This window comes from Panicum hallii, chromosome 2 (assembly GCF_002211085.1).
Source record: "Panicum hallii strain FIL2 chromosome 2, PHallii_v3.1, whole genome shotgun sequence".
Taxonomy (NCBI): domain Eukaryota; kingdom Viridiplantae; phylum Streptophyta; class Magnoliopsida; order Poales; family Poaceae; genus Panicum; species Panicum hallii.
Window position 1 is genome coordinate 40,092,540 of NC_038043.1, and position 26,243 is coordinate 40,118,782.

Below are 26,243 nucleotides of genomic sequence, written 5' to 3' on the forward strand. Positions count from 1 at the left end.
AACGAGCAGCCGCGCCTGACCAGCTTCCGCAGCTTCCCCAATCCATTCCCCCCTTCCGCCCCCCTGCGCTGGGCTCCCCGCGCCGGCCCCCCTCGCCGGCCTCCGCCCCCTGCGCCGCCCCCTTCCGCCCCCCTGCGCCCGCCCCCTTCCGCCCCCCGCGCCGGCCTCCGGCCCCCCGCGCCGCCCCCTAATTTATTTGTGTAATGACACTATTATGTTATCTAATTTATAATTAAGTTATCATTATCTTATTTAAGAGTAATTTTTGATTAATTGTATGATATATTTGTGTTGTTAATAATTCTATTGTTATTCTGTTGTAAAAATAAATGAATATATATCTGTACAGTATTTCAGCCCATTCAATAAGCAGTCTGCCAAACATTTAACTTCTGTGACCAGCTGCTTCTTTAACAAGCTGCTTCTCTGGCCAGCTAGCCACCAGCTGGCTTCTGAACAAGTTTCAGCTGCGCCAAACAGGGCCGATATTACGAACCAAGTTCGAGGACCGGCCGTGTATTTTACTTTAAAATTTTTATTTTAGCTAAGGTTATAAAAAGCGCTTGTCGATGTTTTACCGCCACGCCCACGGAGGGATACCTCTGAGGTGTTGAGTTTATAGGTAGGGTGTCGCCGAGATCAGGAACTCAAAGGTGCAAAGGAACACAAGGTTTAGACAGTTTCGGACCGCCGAGAGCGTAATACTCTACATCCTGTGTGGTTTGTATTGTCTTTGATGGTCGTTTGGTGATCTCCTGGGTGGTTCCCCGGGTGATCTGTCTGTTTTCCCTGGAGGGGGTCCTGTCTGCCCTTATATAGTCTGGGGGGATAGATTCACATGGAAGTTCTAGTCGGATACATGCCCTAGAGTCCTACTCGAGTACTTTTCTGGTAGTTCCCTACTATATCCAACTAGTTTTACTATTGTATGAGCAGTTGTACTAGGCTACGAGTAGTTACACAGAAGTAGGACATGGGTCATGTCCCAACCCTTATCATTTGAAAAGTATGCCACGTGTACAGTCCCGTGGCTCGGGGTATGACAAGCCACCGAGCTCTTCGTAGCCGAGTACTGCAGGCGTCCGAGTACTTCTGAAGGCGTCTTCATGTTCTTCCGAACTTCATCTTGAAGATGTCTTCCGAGTTCTTCCTTGGCTGCGTCGAGACTGTGAGGTGCTCATGCCCCGAGTAGTTATCTTCTTTTATATGGGGTGCGATTAAACTCGCACTCTATATGGAGTAGCCCTCGAGCCTTAGGTTGACTCGCAGAATCAGGCTGACGGTCAATTCAATCTTGACTCTTCTATCTTTATCTTCCAGCAGATTTGAAAAATAAGTCGGTGTTGACACGTGTCCCACAGCCCCTGAGTCTTGAATCCGAATTCCAAGTTTTGGAATAAAAGATCCAAAGAATCGTGGCATGCAATCTCCATTGCGGAGAGCCGTGTCGCATCTAGCCCCCGAGCCTGGGAGCTAAATAAGTCGCATAGGATATGCCCAGTAATCGGTGGCGCCAGCCTCCGAGCCTAGGTATTGGCTAAGGAGCCGCTGAATCTTGAGCTATCGATGAAGCCCAATAGTCGGAGTCGATTCCGACTAGTTTTGTAGGCGAAACGAGTAGCCGAAGTAGTCGCCAGCGTGTCGCCGTGCATTCTTCACGAAGTCCAATAGTCGCCGACGGTTGTTGATGAACCCAACTGATCGGAGTCGAATCCTACGAGTAGTCGTTGTAGTCAGCAACATGTAAGCGAGCGTTCTCGCGAAATTGGAGTAGTCGTGGGCGATTGTTGATAAAACCAACTAGTCGGAGTTGAATCCGACTTGCCCAGCAGCACGGTCCAGATTAGGTCCCCTGCAAGGTAAACACAAAAGTATGTTGTAACTGATAGACATGAAACCGTGTTGGGAGCGTGGCCCTTGCAATAAACTCCATGTATAACTAGTTAAAAACTAGTAAACGGAGAAATACTGAAAGTATGGGAGTGAGGCCTCTTCAGTAACATAGAGTACTAGTCAGAGACTTAGTAGTCTGAGCGTTACTGGAAGTATGGGAGCGAGGCCCCTTTAGTAAACTACGTGTAGTACTAGTCAAGAACTAGTAAAACGAAATTATACTGGAAGTACGGGAGCGATGCCCCTTCAGTATACTACACGTAGTACTGGTAGCGAACTAGTAAAACGGAATGTTACTGGAGCTATGGGATTGAGGTCCCTTCAGTACACTACGCATAGTACTAGTCGCGAACTAGTAAAACGGAGTTGTACAGGAAGTATGGGAGTGAGGCCCCTTTAGTAAATTATGCGTAGTACTAGTCGCGAACTAGTAAAACGGAGTTGTACTGGAAGTATTAGAGCGAGGCCCCTTCAGTACACTACGCGTAGTACTAGTCGCGAACTAGTAAAACAGAGTGTTACTGGAACTATGGGAGCGAGGCTCTTTCAGTAAACTACGCGTAGTACTAGTCACGAACTAGTAAAACGGATTAGTACTGGGATTCTGGGAGCGAGGCCCCTTCAGTACACTACGCGTAGTACTAGCCGAGAACTAGTAATACGGAGTGTTACTGGAAGTCTGTGAAGGTTACTGTAAGTCAATTAGCAAGAGAGAGATGAATCTTGCTAGTAGCTTCAATCATATCCTTAGGTGAATCTTGAGAATTCATATGTTGACTTGCGAAAACATCACGGTTGGCCCGAAGGGGTTGATTACAAGGTCTTTCACGTGAGGCGATGAGTTCCTTGAGCGGGCCAAGACAAGTCTCGGTTGGCCCAAAGGGACAACACAATCGTGTACTTGCGTTGGTACAAAAGTAGTCGTTGAACAAGGATGACTCGGCTAGCCCAAAGGAACTCCTTGGACGGGCCAAGACAAGTCGCAAGTTGCCATGCGAAGATATCTCGGTTAGCCCAAAGGAATACCTTGGGCGAGCCAAAACAAGTCGCACGGCGCTGAAGTAAGGATGAACGAACATGCCCTATTTTGAAAAAACTCCTTGATCCCCTGACCGAGTGGTTGAACGAATTCTTTGGGAAAAACCCCCTTGTGTCGAGATGAAACTCGAGATAATGGTTAAACAAATTCCCTAAAGATCTCCGTAAAACCTCCTTGAATCAGGTTTCAATCTTCTCGTGGGTGAGTGGCGATCTTGGTTCGTTGGTGATTGCCGACGGAGTCGTGGCGCTTGTTGATGAAGCCGCACCGGTTCGGTGATGATCCTGACTAGTCGGAATCAATTCCAACTAGTCACTGGTAGAACGAGTCCTGCTTCCAGCTAATTTTGTAGTCGAAGTAGTCGTTGGCGGGTCAGCCAAGTGCCCTGGCGATGGCGAAGTAATCGTCGAGGAGTCGAGGGTCGTGCCTGCTTGGAGCGGTGCTAGGCCTGACAAGTTGTCGGGGTTGGTGGCGCAAAAAGGTGGGCTAAAGCGGGTAGCTTGGAGGGCTCCATGCCCTTCCGATACCCTAGCCTACCTTGCCAAGTTTGTGGCGCAAAAAGGTGGGTTGAGCTGGGTACCTTAGAGGACTCGTGCCCTTCCAATACCTAGGCCCACCCGACCAAGTTGTAGTCGAAGAAAGGTGGGCTGAGCCGGGTAGCTTGGAGGACTCGTGCCCTTCGGATACCCCAGGCCCGCCCAATCAAGTCGTAGGCGAAGAAAGGTGGGCTGAGCTGGGTAGCTTGGAGGACTTATGCCCTTCCTATACCCTGGCCCGCCCTACCACATCGTAGGTGAAGAAAGGTGGGCTGAGCCGGGTAGCTTGGAGAACTCGTGCCCTTCCTATGCCCTGGCCCGCCCTACCAAGATGGAGGCGTAAAATGGTGGGCTGAACCGGGTAGCTTGGAGGACTCGTGCCCTTCCTATGCCCAGACCCGCCCTACCAAGATTGGCCTAGTTGATGAAGTCCGAGTAGTTGAGGGGAACGGGAGCCTTTCAATGGATGCTGGCTAGTCCTTCTCTGATTTGTAGGAAGCGATCCATATCCTCCTCCAACTTGTAGTAGACGTTCCATATCCTCCTCCGACTTGTCGTAGGCGATCCAAATCTTCCTCCGACTTGTCATAGATGATCCAAATCCTCCTCCGACTTGTAGTAGTGGAGCTTCCTCCATTTACTAGTTTCGACGGTTTCAAGGGGTTCCGAGTCGTCGATTGCATGGTTGATTTCTATGTGGGTGGTACGGTTGCTTCGTGCTTCTTCTAGTCGGGAAAAATTGAATTCCATCGAAATAGTTGGCAAAGTTGTGCGGGAGCAAGGCCCCTTCAGCAAACTACGCGTAATACTAGTCGGAAACTAGTAAACGGAGTGTTACTGGAGGTCTGGGAGCAAGGCCCCTTCAGTAACACAACAGACTAGTCAGGAACTAGTAATCTATGCATTACTGGAAGTGATTGATAGACAATAGCGTAGGTGCTTTGTTTGACTAATTATCGGGTTCCACTAGTCATTGCCAAACGAGACAACCACTATTGGCAGTCACATGGTTCGGTTGTGACAGAGTTCCCTGAGTTTAGCGAGGGAGTCGTGATTAACCCGTGTAAATGAACATAAATAGTGACTGTCGGTACATACAGACAGGGGTACCTCCGGCTAGGGTGTCCAGGCCCCTGGCGTCTCGTAATCCATAACCCCCTCCTCTCCCTTTGGGTGACGTGGCATGCGACCCGGGCCTGACAGCTGGGGCCACGGTCTCCGGACCCTCCCCGAGCTCTGGGAAGCCCGGGGCCCCTGTGCACCAAGGAGGGCAGGACGGCTTTCGGGTTGCCCCCGCGGCCCCGGACCCCCCAGGGGGTCCGCGGCCGCTACGTGTGATAACCGGACCATCACGGGCCAGGCTCCCTTAACTGGACTCGAAGGGCCCAGACTCCCCTTCCCCCGGGGAGGGGTCCGGTGCCGCCACGTGCCGCTTGACAGAGGGAGCGGGACTGGCTCTGCCGCATACCTGCGGCTGGAGGCCCTTCGCGAGTCACCAGCCCACCTACCAGCATTAAATGCGGTAGCTGAGCCGGGCGCGCCCAAGTCAAAAGGTGCGGCCTGCCACTGACACACGGGGCAGGTAAGCTGACACCACGGTAAGCCCGCCTGATCTGAAGGCGGCGCGTCATATCACCATGCACAGTGCGCGGACTGTGTACAGTCCTGTCACGGCGCTGCACGCGTGATGATGGTCTGTAATAGGCAAAGCCAAGGCGTGCGCTGTAACAGTGCACACGCACCGGGTCAGCGCTGCTTCACCGCCTGACGGGAGGTCTCGTCCTAACAGTGACAGCACGGCTTCACTGTTATGCAACGCTGACGCCGGATACCGTGCAAGACAAGGCTGTACAGGGCCGTATCCAAGTTATGGATACGCACATCAACTTCCCGATTGAGAGGACTACGGAGAGGAGCTGGAGATGAAGATCTCCATATCTCTCTTAGAACAAGCTTCTGCTGGCCGGACCCACATGTCGGGGTCCAGCTTGGTGTAAGCTCCCCCCTTGGACTATAAAAGGGAGGGTGTACACGTTAGAAAGGGGTTCCAACATCCAAGGTTAGACACAAGCACAAGACCAGACTAAGTTCTACCCAAGGCTCTCACAGTCAATACAATACCATAGTGGACGTAGGGTATTACGCTCCGGCGGCCCGAACCACTCTAAAATCCTCGTGTCCTTCCTGTGTTCATCCGCACACCGATCGAGCGCTCCTAAGTCTCCTCCAAACTCATCCTTAACTAGGGTTAGACGGGTGCTTTCCGCCACCCGGCTGGAGAATTCCTCCGATATTTGGCGCGCCAGGTAGGGGGGCTTAGGTTTGGTTCGCGTTTGATCAAAGTGCAAGGCCGCGATGGCGCAGGAAAACGGTCACCATGACCTCCTGATTGGGGAAGAGGTGGCGTCCACGGCGCCACACGCCTCTCGCCGTCTCGCCTCCAGAACGGCTCCGCGTGTTGCCCCACCATGTGCGGCGGAGCGGGTCTCAGTGGCCCAATCGGTGCCCGCACCGAGCGGGCCCCTCATGGCAGCCAGGGAGTTGCTCCGCAACCCCCCTGGAGAGGCGGCTTCGCCAGACGCGCACAGGCAATGGCGTGACGACGTCGATCGTCTCCTCAACCTGGCACAGGCTTCCCCAGGCTCTGCGGGGGGGTCTGTTTCCAGGCAGCGCCGTTGCCAGGGCGGCGCATCCGGTTCGGTGCACTCACCGTCCGTAAGGAGTGCACGGACCGAAGACCTCCGGGCGGAGCTCAACCGCAGGCATGCGGGAGAGGACGCCAGGGTCTCCATCGAGCGGGCGCGCAACCGACGGCTCAATATTGAGGGTCGGAACCTCGCGCCCGAGCTCGATGCGGCTGTGGCCAGGCCGCAAGGACTCCCCCAGGTGCCGGTGTCGGGCGTGGACTGCGCAGCGCTCGCAGACCACCTCCGTGCAGTCGCCTGGCCGTCCAAGTTTTGGCCCCACCTGCCGGAAAAATATGACGGCTCCACCAACCCGTCAGAGTTCCTGCAGGTTTACATCACCGCCATCACGGCGGCCGGAGGTAACGAAGCCGTCATGCCAGTTACTTTCATGTAGCCTTGACCGGGCCAGCCCGGACCTGGCTCATGAATCTTACCCCAGGAACCATCCAGTCCTGGGGTGAACTCTGCGCACAGTTCACGGCAAACTTCGCCAGTGCGTACCAGCAGCATGGCGTGGAGGCCCACCTCCACGCCGTGAGGCAACAACCCGGAGAAACCCTCCGGGCCTTCATCTCCCGCTTCACCAAGGTACGTGGAACTATCCCACGTATCTCCGATGCGTCTATTATCACGGCCTTCCGACAGGGGGTCCGAGACGAGAAGATGCTAGAGAAGCTGGCGACCCACCAAGTGGAAGCCGTCACCACCCTGTTCGCTCTGGCGGACAAGTGCGTCCGGGCTGCAGAAGGCCGTGCATGGCACTCTGCAACCCAGGCAGGTCCCGCTCAGACGAGTGGACCCAGTGTCGCTGCCCCCGGCAGCGGCAAGAAGAAGAACAAGAAGGCCCGTAGCTTCGACAAGTCACGGATTGGGGGTCCGGCCGTTGCAGCTGCGACGACCAGGGGCCAGAACTCCCGTGGCAAGCGCTCGCGACAGCAGCGCACCGACCCCGGGTCGTGCCCTGTTCATCCGGGGGCTCGCCACAGTGCCACCGAGTGCCGCGAGATCCAGAAGCTCGCGGAGCGCCTCAGCAAGAGGCGAGACCAAGCCTCCAAGGAAGGCTCCTCCCCACCGCGCCGGTCCGGTAAGGAGAAAACCTCCGAAGCCGACGCAGCTGCGACGGAAAGGGAGTTGGGGTATCAAGCCCCCAACAAAGACCTCAAGGGGCTTTTTCAGCAGTCCGATTCTGAGTCCGGCGGGGACGAGCGCCGCAAGAAGCTGTACGTTATGTACGGTGGCAGTTCGGAGCTCGTCTCCCGGCGGGACGTCAAGGCCCTTCGCCGGGAGGTCCTCTCGGTGAAGCCAGGGATGCCGAGAGCGGCGCCCCATCAGCGGTGGAAGGGCACCACCGTCTCCTTTGGGCCATCTGATTGCCCAGAGAACATGGCGGGCGCCGGAGTGCTGCCGCTCATTACAGCACCCACCATAGCCAATGTCCGCCTTCACCATGTGCTGATCGACGGAGGTGCCGGCCTCAGCGTCATCAGCTATGTAGCGTTCAAGCACCTGCAGATCCCGGAGTCCAAGTTGGCTCCATCACGCCCATTCTCAGGAGTGGGCCCGGATCCCGTATACCAGGTAGGGACCATCACCCTACCGGTTACATTCGGGACAGAGGACAACTTCCGTACCGAGAACGTGCAGTTCGAAGTTGCGGAAGTTAACCTCCCCTTCAACGCCATCATCGGCAGGCCGGCTCTGTACCGGTTCATGGCCGTTGCCCACTACGGGTACCTGGTCCTGAAGATGCCTTCTCCGGCAGGCGTCCTCACCGTCCAGAGCGATCGTGCCGCTGCTGTTGTGGCGGTCGAAAAGCTCCATGCGCTGGCCACAGGGCTTGCCTCTGTGGCTGGCGCCCAGGGGTCTGACCCCTCAACCTCACGTGCCAAGGTTCCGGCCAAGGCACCGAGGGTCTGTCCGTCTGACACGGACAACGTTCCCGTGAAGACCATCCAGGTCGGAGCGGAGACCTCCCGGACCACCCGCATCGGTGGCAACCTGGGAGGGAAATAGGAAAGCGCGCTCATCGCCTTCCTCCGGGCAAATGTTGATGTGTTCGCCTGGGAGCCATCACAAATGCCCGGGATCCCCAGGGAGGTGATTGAGCATCATCTGAAGATCCACCCCGACGCCAGGCCGGTCCGGCAGAAACCACGCAAGCAGTCCATCGAGCGGCAAAACTTCATCCGTGAAGAGGTCCGCAAGCTGCTGCAGGCTGGCTTCATCGAGGAGGTCTACCATCCTGTATGGTTGGCCAACCCGGTGGTGGTCCCAAAGGCCAACGGGAAGCTTCGGATGTGCATCGACTACACCAATCTTAATAAGGCATGTCCAAAAGACCCTTATCCACTCCCGCGTATTGATCAGATTGTAGACTCCACCTCCGGGTGTGATTTGCTGTCCTTCATAGATGCCTATTCTGGTTTCCATCAAATCAAAATGGCTAGAGATGATAGGAAGCATACAGCTTTTGTAACAGTGGATGGTCTTTATTGTTATATAGTGATGCCTTATGGATTGCTCAATGCTCTACCCACCTTTGCTCGCGCAATGAATATCACTCTAGGTGATTTGGTTAGAGATATAGTAGAGGTGTATGTCGATGACATCGTAGTCAAGACTAGAGAGTCGTGTTCTCTATTAGAAAATTTAGCTCGAGTTTTTGACAAGTTACGGGCGACCTCCACCAAGCTTAACCCCGAGAAGTGCGTCTTTGGCGTATCGGCGGGGAAGCTCCTTGGTTTCCTGGTCTCCCACCGGGAATCGAAGCCAACCCGGATAAGGTCCGGGCAATCAAGGCAATGAGACCCCCCGCGCGCCTCAAGGATGTACAGAGGTTGACGGGGTCCCTGGCAGCTCTCAGCCGCTTCATTTCGAGGCTGGCGGAGAGGGCACTTCCCTTCTTCAAGTTGATGAGGGGGTCCGGCCCATTCACATGGACCGAAGAGGCAGAGCGTGCTTTCCAAGAGATGAAGCAGTACCTTACCTCCTTGCCGGTCCTAGTCGCGCCGGACCCAGGTGAGACACTGTTTCTTTATCTTGCAGCAACGACCGAAGTGATCAGCATGGTGCTGGTCACCGAGAGGTCCGAGCCTCTCTCGCAGGGGGCCCCCGCGGACCCCCCTACTGGAGAAGGAGGACCAGCCTCCACCACTCCAGTAACCGGCCCTACTTCGGAGGGTCCGGCCGGGTCCCGACCCGGACAAGCGCTCAGCAGCCTGGGGGCCGACGGGTACCCAGCTGAAGCCGAAGGGTCTAACTCACCTGGCAGAGTCAGGACCATCCAGAAGCCGGTCTACTATGTCAGTGAGGTCCTTCACGAGGCAAAGGCCAGGTATCCTGAGACGCATAAGCTTCTTTATGCCATACTCGTTGCGTCCAGGAAACTCCGCCATTATTTTCAGGCCCACAAGATTGTGGTGGTAACCTCCTACCCTTTGAGGGCCATCCTCCACAACTCCAACGCCACAGGCAATATCGCCAAGTGGGCAGCTGAGCTTGCTGGATTCCAACTTGACTTTCAGCCACGCCACGCCGTCAAGAGTCAGGTCCTAGCTGACTTCGTGGCGGAATGGACACCTGCGCCAAGCGCCTCTGGGGGTCCGGACCATGGGACGGACCCCCCACGTCCGGAAGCCAGGGCCCCGGTGTTCACCGGACCCCACTGGACCCTCTTCTTTGACGGGTCCGCCCGCAGCAAGAGGGCCGGGGCTGGCGTGGTCCTCATCGACCCACAAGGCGAGCAATTAAAGTATATGGTGCACCTCGATTTTGAGGCCACCAACAACATGGCGGAGTATGAGGCCTTAATCTTTGGGCTCATGGCGGCACTGTCCCTGGGGGTTCGGGAGATCCTGGTCAAAGGGGACTCCCAACTCATCATCAGGCAAGTCCGGGGGGAGTGTTGCTGCAACAACCCCCAGCTCGCAGCCTACCTCATTTATGTGAAGAGGCTGGAGAAGGACTTCGATGTGCTGGAACTGCAACATGTTCCACGCGAAGGCAACACAGCAGCTGATGCACTCTCCGCGAGCGCATCGACTCAGGCACCCGTGCCTAAGGGCGTCTTCCAGAGGCGTCTGTTGAAGCCTTCCGCCCAGCCTGCCGACCTGGGCGATGGGGGTCGGAATAGCACCTCGAAGCTAGCGGTCCCGGCGGCGCTCCATCCGTGGTGCCCGCCAAGGGTCGTGTGCTCCCTTGAGGGTCCCGAAGACCTCAGGGAGCCACGCCCGGTTTCTCAGGAAGGTCCTGATGCATGGATCTCCAGGGTCCGGGACTATCTGAAAGATAATTTCCTTCCTGAAGATCATGCAACTGCTGAGCGCATTGTCCGAATGGCTAAGCGATACACAGTGGTAGAGGGGGATCTCTACCGCCGTGGCGCCAACGGCATCCTCATGCGGTGCATCACCCAGGAAGAGGGCCGCGACTTGCTCGCGGAGATCCATGGAGACGAGTGCGGAAGCCACTCTTCATCCCGCACGCTGGTTGGTAAAGCCTTTCGGCATGGTTTTTACTGGCCGACAGCGCTCCAGGATGCAGCTGACTTGGTAAGGTCCTGCAAAGCGTGTCAGTTCCATGCAAAGCAGATACACACTCCAGCTCAGGCACTGCAGATGATTCCTCCCTCTTGGCCCTTCGCTGTATGGGGGTTGGATATCTTGGGACCTTTCCCTAGGGCCGTCGGCGGGTACCGGTACCTTTATGTCGCCATTGACAAGTTCACCAAATGGCCGGAAGCAACCCCTGTGGTCAACATCACCAAGGCGTCGGCAACTGCTTTCCTCAGGTCGATTGTGTGCCGGTTCGGGGTCCCGAACCGGGTCATTACTGACAATGGGACTCAGTTCACAAGCCAATACTTCCAAGAGTACTGTGAGGATATGGGCATCCAGCTCTGTTTTGCCTCAGTGGCGCATCCTAGGAGCAATGGCCAAGTAGAGCGGGCCAACGCTGAGATCCTTAGAGGACTCAAGATCCGGACCTACTGTGATCTCGAGAAGCATGGCGCAAGGTGGATCGAAGAGCTTCCGAGTGTATTATGGGGGAACCGGACCACACCCAGCCGTGCGACAGGGGAAACCCCTTTCTTCCTGGTCTATGGGGCCGAAGCATGCCTTCCCCCGGAGATCACCATGGGCTCTCTTCGAGTCCGGTCTTTTGATGAAGATTTGCAGGAACTGCAGCGTCGCCAAGATGTGGACCTCGTCGACGAGCGCAGATGGCGAGCAGCAGTCCGAAATGCACGGTACAACCAAGCACTCCGGCGCTACCACCAACGGTTCGTGCGAAGTAGGGAGCTCCGGGTCGGAGACCTAGTCCTAAGGCGAATCCTGAACCGGGAAGGCATGCACAAGCTCTCCCCCAGCTGGGAGGGGCCCTACAAAGTGACCAAGGTGTGCCGACCCGGATCTGTTCGCCTGGCTGCGGAGGATGGAATGCAACTACCCAATCCATGGAACATTGAGCACCTCCGTAAGTTCTATCCCTAGGACCTGGTTGAGAGGAAATTTTTCCTTTGTAATTGGTAGCATTGCCGTGCGGACCAGGGCGGTAGAGGTCCGCCCTCGTAAACCCGGCCCCTGACGTACCTCGGTGTGTCCAACAGCACTTTGCAGATCGACAGTCAGGAAAACAGCTAAGTTTTTTCGCGAAAAGTAGACACATCAAATACTTAAACGCATTACTAATAATGTGCACAACATTTTAAAGTTATCTTACAATAACAAAAGTTATGTTACAAAAGAAATAACAAAAAAGATACTAGCACTACTGCTCTGGTGGTCCAGAGGCACTCCCGCTCTCTGCAGGTTCGGGACGACGCCGGAGGCGGGTTGCGACCATGTCCGCCGCCTCTTGGACCCCTTCTCGCGCGGCGGCTGCGGTCGCCCGGAGGGGTCCGACCATGACAGGAGTCAGCTGGATTGAGGGGTCATGGCTCCGGAAGCTCGTGAGAATGTACTCGGCCATCCCCCTAGCAACTATTCGCCCCTCTGTCTCCAGGAGATCCTGCATCCCGGCCCCCGCATCCTGTAGCCGCCTGGCGGTGGTGTCCAGCAGTTGAAGCGCGGCGCTAAATGGCGAAGGAGCCTCCGGTACCCAGATGGGGTTGGCTCCGAGTGCCTCTAGCAGAGGGTTCACCGTGCCAACCTATCTTGTTAATCGGTCGGAGCCGGCGCGCTGCTCCTCCAGGAGCTCCTCCACCTTGGCCTCCCTCTCCTGGAGCGCAGCCTCGCGTTCCTGGAGCCTTCGGTTCCCGGCTGCCAGCTCCTCCTCCACGGCCTCTTCCCGTTTTTGGAGCTCCTGGAGCCGGGCCACCTCCTCTGCTTCACGGGCGGCCAGCCATTCTTCTTTCTTTGCTGCCGCCGCCGCCAAATCTGCGAGGGCGGCCTTTTCCGCCTCGACCGCTGCTGGCGCCTTCCTGGCCTGGGCCGCCAGCTCCTGGGCGACCCGCTCCCTGTCTACTAACGCCACCTTCATCTCCTCCACGGCGATCAGCCCCTCAAGGGCTTCCGTTTCCCGCCGCCTGGCCACCTTCTCCCGCTGGAGCGCCGCCGCCTCTCGGACGCGAGCTTGCTCCAGCTCCTCCTGCAGAAGCTCGCGCCCATGCATGAGCTTGGCGCGCTCCTCGGCGTAGCGGGCAGAGACGGAGTTGATGCGGTTACCCAGGCGAACCTCCCAGTCGAAGAGTCGGTGGCGTTCTGCCTCCAGCTTCTCCCACTCCCGGCGCATACCAGCCTCTAGCTCCTGCTGAGCTTGGTGGCATTTGGCTATGAGCCGGTGTGACGCCCTGAAAATTTACCAATTTAAAACATGCGTTAAAGCATTCCGATCAAAAACGTATTCGTCGTCGAACCCTAGCTCTAACCCTCTACATTTCCCCGCCATCTTGACAGCCGACGCGAGCCAATTACGTCCCCCGCCCTGAGCCGCACAACGCCCGCGCGCACCGCCTCAACCCTCGCCACCGCGTCACGACGACCGCGCGCGACCGCTTCCCGCAATCAGCGCCGGCGCAAGTCCTATCTCGCGCAGCGCGTGAATCCCGCGCGCGCGTGGCCGACCGGCCGCGGTCACCGCCGCGACCGGCGCCGGCACTCCTCCCTCCTTCCTTTTCTTTTCTCTCTTTCTCCCTATTCCTTTTCCTTTTTCCTTTTCTTTTTCCTTCCCTTCCCTTTTTCTTTCTTTTCCCTTTTTCTTCCTTCCCTCCCTTTTCTTTTCTCCCTCTTTCCTTCCTGCCCCTCCCTCTTTTCCCTCTGCTCCCGAGCGCCACACGCCGTGCGCTGCCGTGCCGCGCACGCGCTCGCCCCCGCGTGCCCCGCGTGGCCGTGCGCCGCGCCATGCGCCGCGCCGTGCCCACGCCCCGCTCTGGCCCGCGCCGTGCCGCGCCATCCGCGCGACGCGCCGCGCCCCTGGCCGCGCCACGCCGCCCCGCACGCGCACGCGGCCGCGCCGCCCGTCGTTCGCCGCGTCGCCCGCCGCTGTTGCACCCCGCCTCGCCGCCCGCGCCGCTCCTGTGCCAGCACAGCACCACGTACGAAGCTCGGCGCCCTCCCCGCCACGCCGCGTCGCGACGGCCGCAAGCGGCCGGGCGCCATTGATGGCGCCCCGCACCGCCCGCCGGCCGTCACCGCCCCGATCCCCTCCGCCTCACCGGCCTCTCCCCCTATAAATACCCCCCCCCAACGTCGCACTCTACCATCACAACCACCACCGCCGCCCCTACCCTTCTCCCCCTGTCCCTAGCGCCGCCGCCGCCTGTGGCCCTGCCGCCGCCCGCCGCTCACCGTGGGCACACCCCCCTGCTCCACCCCGGCCCGTGGTGAGTGGGGGAATCGACTCCCCTCTTCCCCCTCTCTCTTTTCCCCCATTCCCGGACCGTCGCCGTGCCCTGGCCGGCCGGATCGGGCCGCCGCCGGCGCCCTGCCTCCCCCTCCTCTATTTTGCACGGGGGAGAGGAAGGAGGAGGGCATTTTGCCCATAGCCCCCTGCCCTTTCCTGTATTCCTCAAAAAGAACCCCCCCCTCCCTTAGTTACTTCTCTTTGCTAAATAACCCTACTCCTTTTTAATATTTCAAACCGAGCCCCTCCATTATGTAAACCCAATTATACTCTACATCCTTTAGCGTACCTTGGATGTTTATAGAATTCGCAAATAAGCCCCTACCCTCTTTATATAATTATGAATAGGCCCCTGGACCCCCGTTTAAGCCCTAAAACCCCCTTTAGCGCGTCATTTTATGTGTGAAACGACCTCCGATCGGCCCGAAACTTTACCACGCCCTTTCTAGTATAGTTTTAGCCATGCCATTAAGAAACCACCCAAAGACATCACCCCTAACTCCGTAACTAAATTATTTCCGATTCAAGCTCAGCGATGAAAGCTTTTAGTTCTTGCGCTTGATTGTGTGTCTGTTTGTTTGTGTCGTAGGACACGGAGTGAACGAGGAAGGTCTTGACTGTGACCAAGCGAACGAGGATCAGTTCCGCGACTCCGAGCCCGAGGGACAGTGCTACGATCAGGACCTCCCGCAAGGGTTTGACGATGGCAAGTTCAATTCCGCCCTTTGATGCATGTTTTTGTCCTAGTTTTTATAAACACAACCCGATGGCCTGTTTTATAAAATTGCATGGTTTTGCGTGCCGTAACCATGGTAGGATAGCCACCCTTGTTGTGACAACCATACCTTGACCACCTGATTTTATAAAGAAAATGCGTGTGTGTGGGAAGGGAAAAATGTGGATTTGAGAAACGAGTCGGACGGGATGGATGGCATTTCTGTGTGAATTGCCGTTGGTGTGCTCGTACCTGTGTGGTTGAGCGTGGAGGGGAGATATCCATCTTGTCACCCCTAAGGACCGAGTTGATGTGACATCTCACCTAGCTTCTTGTAGTGCGAACCACTTGACCGTTGTATGGGCAACGGCTTAGCACAAACCCCACTAGTTAGCCTGATAGCCATCAGGAGAGCTGAGAGCAACGGGTGATCAAGGAGAAGGGATAAGCTCTGTGTGACTTATGCCCCGGTTGAACCTCGGAGGTAGGTCGAATGACCCCTTGATGGATCCCGTGGTGGCTAGTCAGGTCTAGCTAAGGTGGGTAATGGCTTTGTTGGGATCCGCACCGGCACTAAGGTGTTCGTGTTGTGGTACCCCGCCTGTGGGTAAAGTTGCACACCTCTGCAGAGTTAAAATCTATTCGAATAGCCGTGCCCACGGTATTGGGCAAGTTATGGTGTGGTCACATAACTAGTGTTTCTCTTGGGAATGGTTGAGCTGGTGTGAGTTGTTTGGAAAGTGTCCGGCAGTTGTGCCGTGTGCTACGGCGGACGGGGAGTCCGGTAGCAGTTTAAAACCTGGATCCTGTGTGGATCAACACTGTGTGCTCCTTGGTATAAAAAAACCTGTCTTGAAAAGTGCTTTTAAAACGAACCCCTGCATATAATTGTGTTATTCGCAAATGAACCGTAACCTTGTCCTTGGATTATCCTGTGCATTAAATTCTATTATACCCCCTTCCGTGGGTGTGACTGGACTTGCTGAGTACGTTTGTACTCACCCCTTTCTTACTTTTACAGTGGAAGACCCAGACTACGTCCCCGAAGACAACGAGTAGGGTTTCGTCCTGCACCCAGTCTTGCCTGTGGATGAGGCCACCGTTGGATTCCGCATGGCGCAAGACTCTGATGATCCTTTATTCGTAGCTAGTGTAGTTGTGTGGGTTTTGATCCTCGCGATAGTGGCGCTTCACTGCCCATTACCGCGTAGAGTTGTACGGTAATGTACCATCTGATGTAATAAAAGTGTTATCAGCCTCCTGGGACTGATAAAGCAACACTTTTAAGTCTTCCCTGATGGGGGGACGCTTCAGGTGGTATCAGAGCCGTAGGCTGGCCGTAGGACGTGACCCTAGGAACGAGACCCCTTTTCAGACCCTAGAACTTGTCCCGATTTAGAAATTTTCTGCACAAACACTCACCACTGGTCTTTGCCTTGTTCCAGATGGCTAGCAATGGATGGGTTAGCGGAATCTGCCACGCAGAGCCTGGCCTCCCCAAGTTACTATTGCTCAGCCTGGAACGCGTTGGGATCATGGAACCACCGGAGTATGCCTACCGTGAGTACATCGCCGGAGGCACCCTCCGGTGCGACATGATGATTTTTGTGGAGAGAAGCACCCGCTACCCTGATGTGGACCCTTGGTTCATCTCCACTGCTGGCTTCCGTTTCCCTGACACCTATCGAAAAGCCGCCCGCAAAGCCCTGCGACGGCTGCGTGTGCTCTACAGGCGACACCTTCAGCAGACTCCAATGGGATTTTTCCCACCCGCTGAGGGAAGAGGACGTACTTGGATTGCCCGGATGAGGGGACTTAGACGAGAAGAAGAAGACCTAGAAGATACGGTCTCCCACCTATCCATCTACCTTACTGGCTTGGATGCACTCTGCCGCGAACAGTCGGCGCAACTGAAGCAGCTAATCCATGGGATTGAAAAGTTAACCCAGGAACTGGAGGAACAACGGACAAGAGCCGCAGCCGCGGTCAGTAGTGAAGAAGTCGCCCAAGAAAGCCTCAGGCAAGCCCGAGACCGGCGCATGCAAGATTGGACCCGGAGTGGGACACCAGTTCCGGCAATTGGGGAGGATCATGTTTTACTCGGGACGCCCATCATAGGATGGGGACCCCTTTTTGGAAACACACCAGCCCCACCCGGAAACCCTGAAAGCTCGGCTGCCGCCGTCGAAAGGAATGCTCAAGCGCAACCCCTGACCGGTGGAAACCCAGAGGACGGTGAGCAAGGATCACTCGCGCTCTCCGCCCCAGAAGAAGGCCTGCCCCGCGAGTAAAATGACCGGCGCCACCCTAGTGATGTGTCCCCAGCCACTTTTGTTGTTGTGCCTGATCCCAGACGAGTAGTACGAGACCTAGCCTTACCCTAAGTTGTACCCCCCTTGCAGTAATAAAATGGTTTGTGCTTGTTGTTTGTGATGTTGTGTGCTGGTTTGTTGTGTGCTGATTATTTATATGAGTACCGGCAGGAGGTAGATTCTGCCTTATACGTATACGAATTAAACAACTTAAACATCACATAAACGTAACCCCAATCTACCCGATCAATAGGTGACCCCCCGGAATGTCGCGAGGGCCTTCCGTGGCCGGAACCCCGTAGCTGCTAGTGTCGGAGCACACCCCGTTGAACAAGATCTTCCCCAAGGAGAACAAGAAGTAAGCCAAAACCGAGGGGGAAGTCAAGAAGGAGAACAACTACCACCACCCCCACCCCTCGGAGACCTGGCGCAGATCATCCATAACCAGACCCTCATACTGGAGACTCTGGCGAATGCCCTCATTAACCGGCAGCCGCGAGGGCAGAATATGAACGATAAGCTGACGGCCTTCCTAAGGACCAAACCACCCACCTTTGCCGGGTCCTGCAACCCGTTGGATGCTGACGACTGGTTGCGAGTAATTCAGAGGAAGCTCGAACCATTCGAATGCCAGGACCGGGATAAAGTCCTTCTGGCAGCCCACCAGCTCACCGGAACAGCATTATCTTGGTGGGAAAACTATTGTGCCGCAGCCGAATATGCCTCTACCATCACCTGGGGAGAATTCGTAAGGGAGTTCCGCCGCTACCACATCCCTTCGGCCACTATGAAGCGCAAGGCGGATGAATTCCGCGCACTACAACAAGAAAGCATGTCGGTGGAAGAATACACCCACCGGTTCATAGAATTGGCCCGGTACGCGCTGGAAGAAGTGAACGACGACGATAAGAAGCAAGATATGTTCAAGAAGGGATTAAGCCCAGAACTCCGGACCTTGCTTACTCCCCAGATCTATCCGGACTTCAACACCCTGATGAACAAGGCTATCCTCACAGAAAGGGCCAAAGCTGAAGAGAGAAAGGATAATAAATGCAAATTCCTGGAGAGTAAGGCCCGCCAACAGGACCGCTTCCAAAAGCCGAGGAACTCCAACTACACTGCACCAAGATCCCAGGCTCCAATGCAGTATAGGACTCAGTCCCAAGTGACAGGATCACGAGCCCCTGAAGCACAGCCTAAGAGTCAGAATACCATGAGGGCCCCGCAGAGCAACACAAGCCTGGCCGCCTCCGACAACAACAATGTTAGGGCCTGTTTCAACTGCCGTGAGACGGGGCACTTCATCGCCAATTGCCCCTACGCCAAGAATAAGCCGGCCACATCAGCCTTCTCCAACTCGGTGAATGGACCCAGACCAGCCCTGACCGGTGCCAACCGAGTGCCTATCCGCAACAACGACAACGGCCAGCAGACGAAACAGCCCCAGCAATCATTTGGACGAGCCCGCGTCAATCACATCGACGCGCAGGAGGCTCAAGAGGCTCAAGGCGTAGTGCTCGGTGAGTACCTAGTCAACTCAGCTCTGGCAACAGTATTATTTGATTCTGGAGCATCACACTCGTTTATATCCTCGAGCTATGTGGAGAAACACAAAATACCTACAGTACTACTAAAAACGCCCCTATTAACCCGGACGCCTGGAGGCGACATCAATTGTCAATTAGGCTGTCCACGGGTAAGAATCAATTTAAGTGGGGTAGAATTTCTAGCAGACTTGGTAGTACTTAAGTCTGGGGGAATAGACGTAATCCTTGGAATGGACTGGTTAAGCCGACACAATGGTCTCATAGGCTGTACCGACAAAGTGGTACACCTAACAAACCCTGAAGGAGTACAAGTGATCTGCCATACCCGGGATAATAAGTTGGACCCAATGATGTTTAGCATGGAAGCCAAGCCCTTAGGAGGAGTCCCGGTAGTAAACGAATACCCAGATGTGTTCCCCGAAGAGCTTCCCGGTATGCCGCCAGATAGGGATATAGAATTCGTCATCGACCTTAACCCCGGAACCTCCCCTATAGCCAAGAGACCCTATAGGATGGCGGCCTCAGAATTGACGGAATTAAAGAAGCAACTAGAAGAACTACAACGGATTGGCTTTATCAGACCAAGCTCGTCGCCATGGGGAGCCCCGGTTCTGTTCGTTAAAAAGAAAGATGGGAGTATGAGGATGTGTGTAGATTACCGGGCACTGAATGAAGTTACCATTAAAAATAAGTACCCCCTCCCCAGGATTGATGACCTGTTCGATCAGCTAAAAGGAGCCAAGTACTTTTCCAAGATCGATTTAAGGTCAGGATATTTTCAGCTCAAGATTAGGGAAAGTGACATCCCTAAGACAACTTTTATCACCCGCTACGGGCAGTTTGAGTTCACTGTAATGTCCTTCGGACTAACCAATGCCCCGGCCTATTTTATGAACCTCATGAACAAGGTATTTATGGACGAGCTGGATAAGTTTGTCGTAGTTTTTATCGACGACATACTTATCTACTCCAAGAGTATTCAGGAACATGAGCAACACCTGCGGGTAGTATTGGAGAAGCTGAGAACACATAGGCTCTATGCTAAGTTTGGCAAGTGCGAATTCTGGCTGGAAAGAGTGGCTTTCCTTGGTCACATCCTGACCGCGGAAGGCGTAGCCGTGGACCCAGAGAAGGTCGAAGCCGTTTCCAATTGGCAGCGACCAACTAACGTCAGTGAAATCAGGAGCTTCCTTGGGTTAGCCGGGTACTATCGGAGATTTATCGAGGGATTCTCTAAGATAGCTCGACCCATGACAGAACTCCTTAAAAAGGAGAAGAAGTTCGCTTGGACGGAATCTTGTGAGAGAAGCTTTCAGGAACTAAAGCAAAGGTTGACAACCGCCCCAGTGTTAACCCTACCGGATATTCATCGGGATTTTGTCATTTATTGTGATGCATCCCGACAAGGATTAGGGTGTGTGTTGATGCAAGACGGGAAAGTCGTTGCATATGCTTCCCGCCAACTCCGGACCCATGAGCAGAACTATCCGACCCATGATTTGGAACTTGCAGCCGTAGTGCATGCCCTTAAGATTTGGAGGCACTACCTGATTGGAAATAAGTGTGAGATTTACACCGACCATAAGAGTCTGAAGTATATCTTTACCCAGCCGGATTTGAACCTAAGACAAAGAAGATGGTTGGAGTTGGTCAAGGACTATAATTTGGAAATTCATTATCACCCTGGAAAAGCAAATGTGGTAGCCGATGCCTTAAGCCGAAAATCCTATGGACCCAAGGATGACAATCTGTGTGAGGAAATGGCACGATTAAACGTGCACATTGTTCCTCGAGGTTCCAGCCAAGTGCTAAGCGTTCAATCGATACTAGAGGATAGAATTAGAGAGGCTCAAAGCTCGGATCAGGAGTTAGTAAAGATCCGCAAGCAAACTGGAGAAGACAAAGCGCCAGGTTTCAGAGTAGACGATAAGGGGACGTTGTGGTACGAGGATAGGATTTGCGTACCCCAGGATGGCGACTTCCGGCAATTAATCATGGACGAAGCCCATAACTCGGCTTACTCCATCCACCCAGGATCCACCAAAATGTATATGGACATAAGGCAAAAATACTGGTGGAATGGAATGAAAGCGGATGTTGCACGATTTGTGGCACATTGCGATACCTGCCAAAGGATCAAGGCCGAACATCAAAAGCCGGCAGGATTATTGCAACCCTTGCCCATTCCGGTCTGGAAATGGGATGAGGTAGGAATGGACTTTGTAGGGGGTCTACCCCGAACGCAGAAGGGACACGATTCCATATGGGTAATAGTGGATCGACTCACTAAATCGGCTCATTTCATACCCGTACGAACCACTTACGGTGGAGAAAAGCTGGCAAAGCTTTATGTGGAAAACATAGTAAAATTACATGGAGTGCCCAGCAGAATTGTCTCAGATAGAGGAACCCAATTCACCTCTAGATTCTGGAAGAGCTTGCATCAAGCCATGGGCACCAAATTGGATTTCAGCTCCGCATATCACTCGCAGACGGATGGCCAGACCGAAAGGGTGAATCAGATTATGGAAGATATGCTGAGAGCATGCGTCCTGACCTATGGACAGGACTGGGAGCAGAGTCTGCCTTATGCAGAGTTTTCGTACAACAATAGTTATCAAGCCAGCTTGGGCATGTCGCCATTCGAAGCCCTCTATGGAAGGAAGTGCAGAACTCCCCTGATGTGGTCAGAAGTTGGAGAACGTGCCTTAGTAGGACCTGCACTCATAAAAGAAGCAGAAGAAAAAGTAGCGGAAATCCGCGAGAAATTGAAAGCAGCCCAGTCGCGACAAAAGAGCTACGCAGACAAAAAAAGGCGAGAAATAAGATTTGACCCAGGGGATTTTGTTTATCTCAAGGTCTCGCCTATCCGAGGAACGCGGAGATTTCAGCTACAGGGAAAATTGGCCCCTCGGTACATTGGACCGTATCGAGTTCTGAAGAGAGTCGGAGCCGTGGCATACCAACTGGAGTTACCAGAAGAAATGACAGATATACACCCAGTATTCCATGTTTCGCAATTAAAAAGATGTTTAAGAGTACCCGAGGGAGAACATGTGCCGGTGGAAACAATAGATCTACAGCCGGATCTGCGATACCAGGAAGTGCCGGTCAAAATCCTAGACACCGTCACTAGAAGGACAAGAAACTCCGAAGTACGGATATGCAGAGTTCAATGGAGCAGACATGGAGTAGAGGAAGCAACTTGGGAGCGCGAGGAGGCCCTAAAGAAGGAATTTTCCCATCTATTTAGGAGCCAGCCGAATCTCGAGGACGAGATTCATTTAAGTGGGGTAGGTTTGTGACGCCCTGAAAATTTACCAATTTAAAACATGCGTTAAAGCATTCCGATCAAAAACGTATTCGTCGTCGAACCCTAGCTCTAACCCTCTACATTTCCCCGCCATCTTGACAGCCGACGCGAGCCAATTACGTCCCCCGCCCTGAGCCGCACAACGCCCGCGCGCACCGCCTCAACCCTCGCCACCGCGTCACGACGACCGCGGGCGACCGCTTCCCGCAATCAGCGCCGGCACAAGTCCTATCTCGCGCAGCGCGTGAATCCCCCGCGCGCGTGGCCGACCGGCCGCGGTCACCGCCGCGACCGGCGCCGGCACTCCTCCCTCCTTCCTTTTCTTTTCTCTCTTTCTCCCTATTCCTTTTCCTTTTTCCTTTTCTTTTTCCTTCCCTTCCCTTTTTCTTTCTTTTCCCTTTTTCTTCCTTCCCTCCCTTTTCTTTTCTCCCTCTTTCCTTCCTGCCCCTCCCTCTTTTCCCTCTGCTCCCGAGCGCCACACGCCGTGCGCTGCCGTGCCGCGCACGCGCTCGCCCCCGCGTGCCCCGTGTGGCCGTGCGCCGCGCCATGCGCTGCGCCGTGCCCACGCCCCGCTCTGGCCCGCGCCGTGCCGCGCCATCCGCGCGACGCGCCGCGCCCCTGGCCGCGCCACGCCGCCCCGCACGCGCACGCGGCCGCGCCGCCCGTCGTTCGCCGCGTCGCCCGCCGCTGTTGCACCCCGCCTCGCCGCCCGCGCCGCTCCTGTGCCAGCACAGCACCACGTACGGAGCTCGGCGCCCTCCCCGCCACGCCGCGTCGCGACGGCCGCAAGCGGCCGGGCGCCATTGATGGCGCCCCGCACCGCCCGCCGGCCGTCACCGCCCCGTTCCCCTCCGCCTCACCGGCCTCTCCCCCTATAAATACCCCCCCCCCAACGTCGCACTCTACCATCACAACCACCACCGCCCCTACCCTTCTCCCCCTGTCCCTAGCGCCGCCGCCGCCTGTGGCCCTGCCGCCGCCCGCCGCTCACCGTGGGCACACCCCCCTGCTCCACCCCGGCCCGTGGTGAGTGGGGGAATCGACTCCCCTCTTCCCCCTCTCTCTTTTCCCCCATTCCCGGACCGTCGCCGTGCCCTGGCCGGCCGGATCAGGCCGCCGCCGGCGCCCTGCCTCCCCCTCCTCTGTTTTGCACGGGGGAGAGGAAGGAGGAGGGCATTTTGCCCATAGCCCCCTGCCCTTTCCTGTATTCCTCAAAAAGAACCCCCCCTCCCTTAGTTACTTCTCTTTGCTAAATAACCCTACTCCTTTTTAATATTTCAAACCGAGCCCCTCCATTATGTAAACCCAATTATACTCGACATCCTTTAGCGTACCTTGGATGTTTATAGAATTCGCAAATAAGCCCCTACCCTCTTTATATAATTATGAATAGGCCCCTGGACCCCCGTTTAAGCCCTAAAACCCCCTTTAGCGCGTCATTTTATGTGTGAAACGACCTCCGATCGGCCCGAAACTTTACCACGCCCTTTCTAGTATAGTTTTAGCCATGCCATTAAGAAACCACCCAAAGACATCGCCCCTAACTCCGTAACTAAATTATTTCCGATTCAAGCTCAGCGATGAAATCTTTTAGTTCTTGCGCTTGATTGTGTGTCTGTTTGTTTGTGTCGTAGGACACGGAGTGAACGAGGAAGGTCTTGACTGTGACCAAGCGAACGAGGATCAGTTCCGCGACTCCGAGCCCGAGGGACAGTGCTACGATCAGGACCTCCCGCAAGGGTTTGACGATGGCAAGTTCAATTCCGCCCTTTGATGCATGTTTTTGTCCTAGTTTTTATAAACACAACCCGATGGCCTGTTTTATAAAATTGCATGGTTTTGCGTGCCGTAACCATGGTAGGATAGCCACCCTTGTTGTGACAACCATACCTTGACCACCTGATTTTATAAAGAAAATGCGTGTGTGTGGGAAGGGAAAAATGTGGATTTGAGAAACGAGTCGGACGGGATGGATGGCATTTCTGTGTGAATTGCCGTTGGTGTGCTCGTACCTGTGTGGTTGAGCGTGGAGGGGAGATATCCATCTTGTCACCCCTAAGGACCGAGTTGATGTGACATCTCACCTAGCTTCTTGTAGTGCGAACCACTTGACCGTTGTATGGGCAACGGCTTAGCACAAACCCCACTAGTTAGCCTGATAGCCATCAGGAGAGCTGAGAGCAACGGGTGATCAAGGAGAAGGGATAAGCTCTGTGTGACTTATGCCCCGGTTGAACCTCGGAGGTAGGTCGAATGACCCCTTGATGGATCCCGTGGTGGCTAGTCAGGTCTAGCTAAGGTGGGTAATGGCTTTGTTGGGATCCGCACCGGCACTAAGGTGTTCGTGTTGTGGTACCCCGCCTGTGGGTAAAGTTGCACACCTCTGCAGAGTTAAAATCTATTCGAATAGCCGTGCCCACGGTATTGGGCAAGTTATGGTGTGGTCACATAACTAGTGTTTCTCTTGGGAATGGTTGAGCTGGTGTGAGTTGTTTGGAAAGTGTCCGGCAGTTGTGCCGTGTGCTACGGCGGACGGGGAGTCCGGTAGCAGTTTAAAACCTGGATCCTGTGTGGATCAACACTGTGTGCTCCTTGGTATAAGAAAACCTGTCTTGAAAAGTGCTTTTAAAACGAACCCCTGCATATAATTGTGTTATTCGCAAATGAACCGTAACCTTGTCCTTGGATTATCCTGTGCATTAAATTCTATTATACCCCCTTCCGTGGGTGTGACTGGACTTGCTGAGTACGTTTGTACTCACCCCTTTCTTACTTTTACAGTGGAAGACCCAGACTACGTCCCCGAAGACAACGAGTAGGGTTTCGTCCTGCACCCAGTCTTGCCTGTGGATGAGGCCACCGTTGGATTCCGCATGGCGCAAGACTCTGATGATCCTTTGTTCGTAGCTAGTGTAGTTGTGTGGGTTTTGATCCTCGCGATAGTGGCGCTTCACTGCCCATTACCGCGTAGAGTTGTACGGTAATGTACCATCTGATGTAATAAAAGTGTTATCAGCCTCCTGGGACTGATAAAGCAACACTTTTAAGTCTTCCCTGATGGGGGGACGCTTCAGCCGGGGGAGAGGGACCTCCGCTGTGCTTGGGAGGAGGCGCCTCCCTAGCACCACCTCCGGTTCCTCCTCCTCTGCCGGTGGGGAGACGCTGCTGCCAACTTCGGCGACCCCTGGTGCCGCCTCCTCCGCCTCTTCCGCTACCTCCGGTGCCGCCACCTCTGCTGCCTCCGGCGCTGCAGCCTCCGCCGTGGCAGCGGCCCCCTCAGCCGCCGGCTCGGCTGGTGAGGGCCCGGCCTCGTCACCTGAAGCTGCGGCCGCTGCCTCCATAGCAGCAGCGGCCTTGGTGGCCTCCTCCTGGGGGGCAGCTTCGGGTCGTGGCGGGGTGGAGGCATCCGGCTCCGAGCCCATGGGTCCGGTAGCTTCTGGAGCTGCTTCGGGCGGGGGACCTGCTGGGGACGGCGCCGAGGGTCCCAACGCTGGCTGGGGGCCGGTCCCCCCAGTTGGTACGTCTGAAGATTGCGGCCTGCCGTATCACCTATATGGTTAAGGACCGGAAGCCAAGAAAGGAAATGAAAAACCTTGACAAATTTACTTACGGGAAGTCGCACCACTCCCATCTGCCCCGGCGGCTGGGGGAGCCTTCCTCCCTGCCGAGGACCCCCCGGACCTTTGGGGAGCGTCCCCGGCCTTTGAGCCTCCCGGTGGCGGCGATGGGGACTGTGGCCTGACCTCGGACGGTGGTGGTGGTGTCGCGGGCCGCCGTTCTGGTGGTGGTGGCGGTGGAGTCTGTCGTCTCGGGGGAGGCCGGTGTTGCGGTGGAGGAGGTGCAGCCCCGCTCTGCTCCTCCGCCCCGCGGTCTTCTAGCGCTTGGCCGCCGGCTCCCCGACCAAGGAGCCATCGCCTCGCTGGAGCCTCCGGGATTTGCTCCCTTCGGGTTGGCTGCTCCGCGCCGGTGCTGGCCCCTGGGCCTCACCGCGTCCTTCTGTCGGGGGAGCACCAGCGTTGCCTTTCTGCCGGTGCTCTGGCACCGGCGCCTTCTCCTTCCCTTTCCCGCTGGGGGCCGGACCTCTGGGTCCCGGCCCCCCGGGACCGTCGTTGGTGCATTGCTGGCGGTCCGGCGTGGCGCCAGGGATCTGGAGCCCGCGGTTGGGGTCGCCCCCCAGTTGCCGGACCGCCAGGCCGCCCTCGTCCAGGGTCGGCATCGACGCCAGGACCGAAGACCGCAGTGCCTGGTCCTTGCACAGGGCCTTCACCCCGCTCGGGAGGACCAGGGACTCGGGAATGAACGCCTCGCCGGTCACCGCTCGGACCGCCGCCTCCAGTTCCGCCCTGGTGAAGTCACCGC

At 55.7% G+C, this 26,243-nt stretch overlaps 1 protein-coding gene across 1 annotated transcript; it reads right to left on the bottom strand.

Annotated features, from left to right (window-relative positions):
* Positions 1-1,843: 1,843 nt before the first annotated feature.
* LOC112881034 (uncharacterized abhydrolase domain-containing protein DDB_G0269086-like) lies at positions 1,844-25,306 on the bottom strand. Its single transcript, XM_025945746.1, has 3 exons — positions 25,013-25,306; positions 12,474-12,830; positions 1,844-1,852 (listed from the first exon to the last, which is right to left on the bottom strand). The coding sequence occupies exons 1-3, from the start codon at positions 25,304-25,306 to the stop codon at positions 1,844-1,846; spliced, it is 660 nt and encodes a 219-aa protein (XP_025801531.1).
* Between the last annotated feature and the right edge of the window lie 937 nt (positions 25,307-26,243).